Here is a 3,472-nt window from a genome sequence, read left to right as displayed (position 1 = left end):
CATCAATTTATATTTTTAGGTTATATGCTTGATACCTACCTGCCAGATTGATGGTATTCCTGGTGGCCTTGAGAGTGGTTTGTGTGGCGGTAAGTTCAAATATATTTTAACTGTTTCATTGAAACAACTGGATACTCACATCAAAATAACCCAATTAACATCTTATGTAAATCATTAATTGTTGCCCAATTTCTTGTTGTGAATAACATGTTTAAAGTTTTATTTTCTTGTAGATGTCCCTGGCACCTTTGATGTCCCTGACTGTCAGGACCCTATTCAGATAGAAAGCTCTCAATCAGTGGTAGCTTCACCCACAGGTGATTTTTTTTTAAAATCAGCATATTATACTTACATTGTACATTTCATTTTGTTCAGTATTGTAACATACCGAATTGTTTTTTCTTATTTGTTGAGGACAATATATATTTTCTGAACAGTACTCATTTCTTGCTGATCAATGTTTATGCTTCTGTCCATAAAAGTACTGATGTTTCTTCATTTTATAGGAGTCATACAGAAGACAGCAGTTAAGAGAATAGCCGCAGGTACCGTAAACCGATATTATGTTTGTTTAACATTTCCATTTTCACAATTGTATTTATGTAATGATTCTCTATGAACAATTTTAATGTAGTATTTTATTACAGTAGTGAGATATATCAGCAACTTTTAATTGCATTGTCTGTATTATAACAACAATTACTTAAATGGATTCTTAATTTCTTGTATTAAATAGTAAAATCTCCAAAGTTCCAAACCGTTGTGGATCTTGAGAGAGAGAAACTACAGGTGCTGCACGAGATGTTGGACATTGAGAGGAAGAGACTGGCCATTGAAGAGAGGCGACAGGCTGTTGAAGAAAAGAGATTGGCCATTGATGAGGAGATGTTTATTTTGATGAAAAACAAATCCCTAAGTTCCCCTTTCACATTGTCACCCATAATTAAGTTCACTTAGATTTCAGATTAGATACATTTATTATGTAACAATAAAATCAATATATCTTTTCATGATGTTATTTAATGCATATTAGCAGTTAAACCTGTAACTATATACTGGTTTCAATTGTTAATAAAGCCAGATATTAGATACCCTAGAAAAGTTACAATACGGTATGTTAAATCCAAGTGCACGCCATGGTAAGATTAACTGGTCTTCGAAGTTGAAGTCTTTGTTACTGGTATAACGCTCTCTTTTTGAATATGTATGGGGAGCTCAAATTTTTTAAAAAAGACTTGTTTATTTCAGAATGTTTTGAGATGTAAATGTGCTTTTGAACAGGCATTTTTCATTGTGACAAAATTCTGAAACACAAATATATTTCTTGCTATGTTCATTTATCATGCCAATAATCTTAGGATATTACCATACTATTTCTTAAATTTGTTCTGTACATCTCATTTTTCCTGAGCACAGTGTGACCAATTGAATGCTGTGAATTTGGGCTGATGGCCTACATTACTTCAAAATATACAAAATATAATGATGTCATCTCTTCTTGTTATTTCACTCGTGTGTGTGTGTGTGTGTGTGTGTGTGTGTGTGTGTGTGTGTGTGTGTGTGTGTGTGAATATATAAATGTAAATAGACAATACAGCACCTCATCACTACATAAACAATAAATGTTGATATTATGGTGCAACATTTCCTGTCATCTTTTTTTTAACAGAGTTGTCTTTATCATCTATAAGAATCAAATACATCATATTCAAGTACTGTAACAAGACTACTTTATGATGTACATTTGGAAATGTGTGATTATGACATTTATGCTAATTTGTTCTGGATTAACTCCTTCCTCATCCTGTGGCCATCATTCAGAGGTCCCTGATAAGTGTAATTCATTTCTGGGACAGTTTCTTCCTCCAGAGCAGGTGGATTGGCCAGCCGAGATTCTACACAGAAATTATGTAGCTTAAATGCTACCATAATAATTTGTGCACATTTTTGGGGGGTAAATTGAAGGCACCCGGATGATTTGTGTAGGCATCTGAAAGTAATTCATATTTGGAAATTAATACAATGGTATCTACATAATTTAGAAGTTGGAATTACGACATTTCAAGGCCAAACAAATCAGCAAAATTTAAAGTGTCATATAAAGTAATTCAATGAATCTCTTCCTCTTCAAAAATTGAATAAATCTAGTCAAGTCAAGTCATTGTAGACATAATAGGAGGTTTTAAATAGTTGTTTTTCCATATATGATATATGAGAGCTGAATGATATAATTCCACTAAAAACTGTAAATTTTTATTCACTTACCTGAATCTTGATTTCAAAACACCAAATGCCCTTTCAATGGTGTTTCTGGTCTTCATGTGGGCACCGTTATACCTTTGTTGTGGCCTTGTATTAGCATCACCTACTGGTGTTAGGAGCCAGGGCCTGCATGCATATCTATATGAAGATGAAAAACGTACACTACATTGATATTTTGGTTAATAATACATGTTTAAAACTTAAAAGTTACTTGTGATTGAAGTTGCTTGTTTGAGATGTGTAAGCTTGAAATTAATGGTGAATGTGTTCTGCTAGGTAAGTGAGTCACTTATTAATTTTGTGATTTGTTTTTATCTTTAAAATGATGAAAAAAGGAATTATTACCCAGAATCTCCTAAAAGCCATCCATTTGGAGGAGAGGACTCAAATGTCTGTCCCAAAAGGCTGTTGGCCAGTATCATAGAGTCATGGCTTCCTCCAGGCCACCTTGCAACAACATTGGTGAACCTGAATGACATGTTTGAGAATTAAAATTAGTGTAATGAAAAACAGTATTATTAAGATAAGAGGATTTAAGTAATAATCCTGGGTATATTTGAACCACCACCCCCTTCCTTCCTTTATCAGTTATGCCAGTTATAACTTACATAGTACTCACAGAAATCTTTATTTCATATTCAATGTTTAAAAATAGGCATTTGTTTTACTCACTTGGTACCAGAAAAAAAGTTATTTATCTCATAAAACTATAGAATTAAATGACATGGAACAATATACAAAGGCTGTATATAAATATATATCACTCGAAGATGTAATTGTCTGTGATGGAAATAATTTTCATTTTATGATGCCCCCTCTGTTGTTGTATTTAACCTATACTTTCATAATGTTCACATTTTCATATATTATAGCACTAAATAAAAACAACTTCGTGAAATACACCCAATGTGATAATTTTGTTTTCTCTAACATAAATTATATATTGTTCATTTTACAGGCGCTTCAAATAATTAGTGTGTTCCTATGATTTATTGTGAGATATAGAAATAGCCTTATAGTTACATTGGTGCAAACAAGATGCGATTATTTATTCTTTTCAAAAGGATTGAATATGGTCATGTCAAAGTGATAAGCAAGGACATTCGTTAATATATTTATCAAAAACACGATAAACTGAAATATTATCTATCCTCAATCGTGCCTCTTGTGGCGACCCATTGAAGGCCCCTGTCCTCTGATTGGCCGATGC

The 3,472-nt window shown here is 32.8% G+C and overlaps 1 protein-coding gene across 1 annotated transcript; it reads right to left on the bottom strand.

Moving 5' to 3' along the window:
- Nucleotides 1–1,767: 1,767 nt before the first annotated feature.
- Nucleotides 1,768–2,741, bottom strand: LOC139472903 (putative nuclease HARBI1). Its single transcript, XM_071255364.1, has 3 exons — nt 2,608–2,741; nt 2,266–2,400; nt 1,768–1,990 (listed from the first exon to the last, which is right to left on the bottom strand). Exons 1-3 carry the CDS (start codon nt 2,739–2,741, stop codon nt 1,768–1,770), a joined length of 492 nt encoding a protein of 163 aa, XP_071111465.1.
- Nucleotides 2,742–3,472: the final 731 nt, after the last annotated feature.

The sequence above is a fragment of the Haliotis cracherodii genome, unplaced genomic scaffold, assembly GCF_022045235.1.
Source record: "Haliotis cracherodii isolate W230 unplaced genomic scaffold, xgHalCrac1.p SCAF_25, whole genome shotgun sequence".
Classification (NCBI taxonomy): domain Eukaryota; kingdom Metazoa; phylum Mollusca; class Gastropoda; order Lepetellida; family Haliotidae; genus Haliotis; species Haliotis cracherodii.
This window is presented reverse-complemented; position numbering and strand designations above follow the sequence as displayed.

What these genes read in the sequence shown, in the direction of transcription:
- LOC139472903 (XM_071255364.1), bottom strand. Translation starts at nt 2,741, where the DNA reads ATGTCATTCAGGTTCACCAATGTTGTTGCAAGGTGGCCTGGAGGAAGC. An exon ending in TGGCTTTTAGGAGATTCTGG is followed by an intron (nt 2,401 to 2,607) that starts GTAATAATTCCT and finishes ATCTTCATATAG; the next exon opens with ATATGCATGCAGGCCCTGGC. An exon ending in GTTTTGAAATCAAGATTCAG is followed by an intron (nt 1,991 to 2,265) that starts GTAAGTGAATAA and finishes AATTACTTTCAG; the next exon opens with ATGCCTACACAAATCATCCG.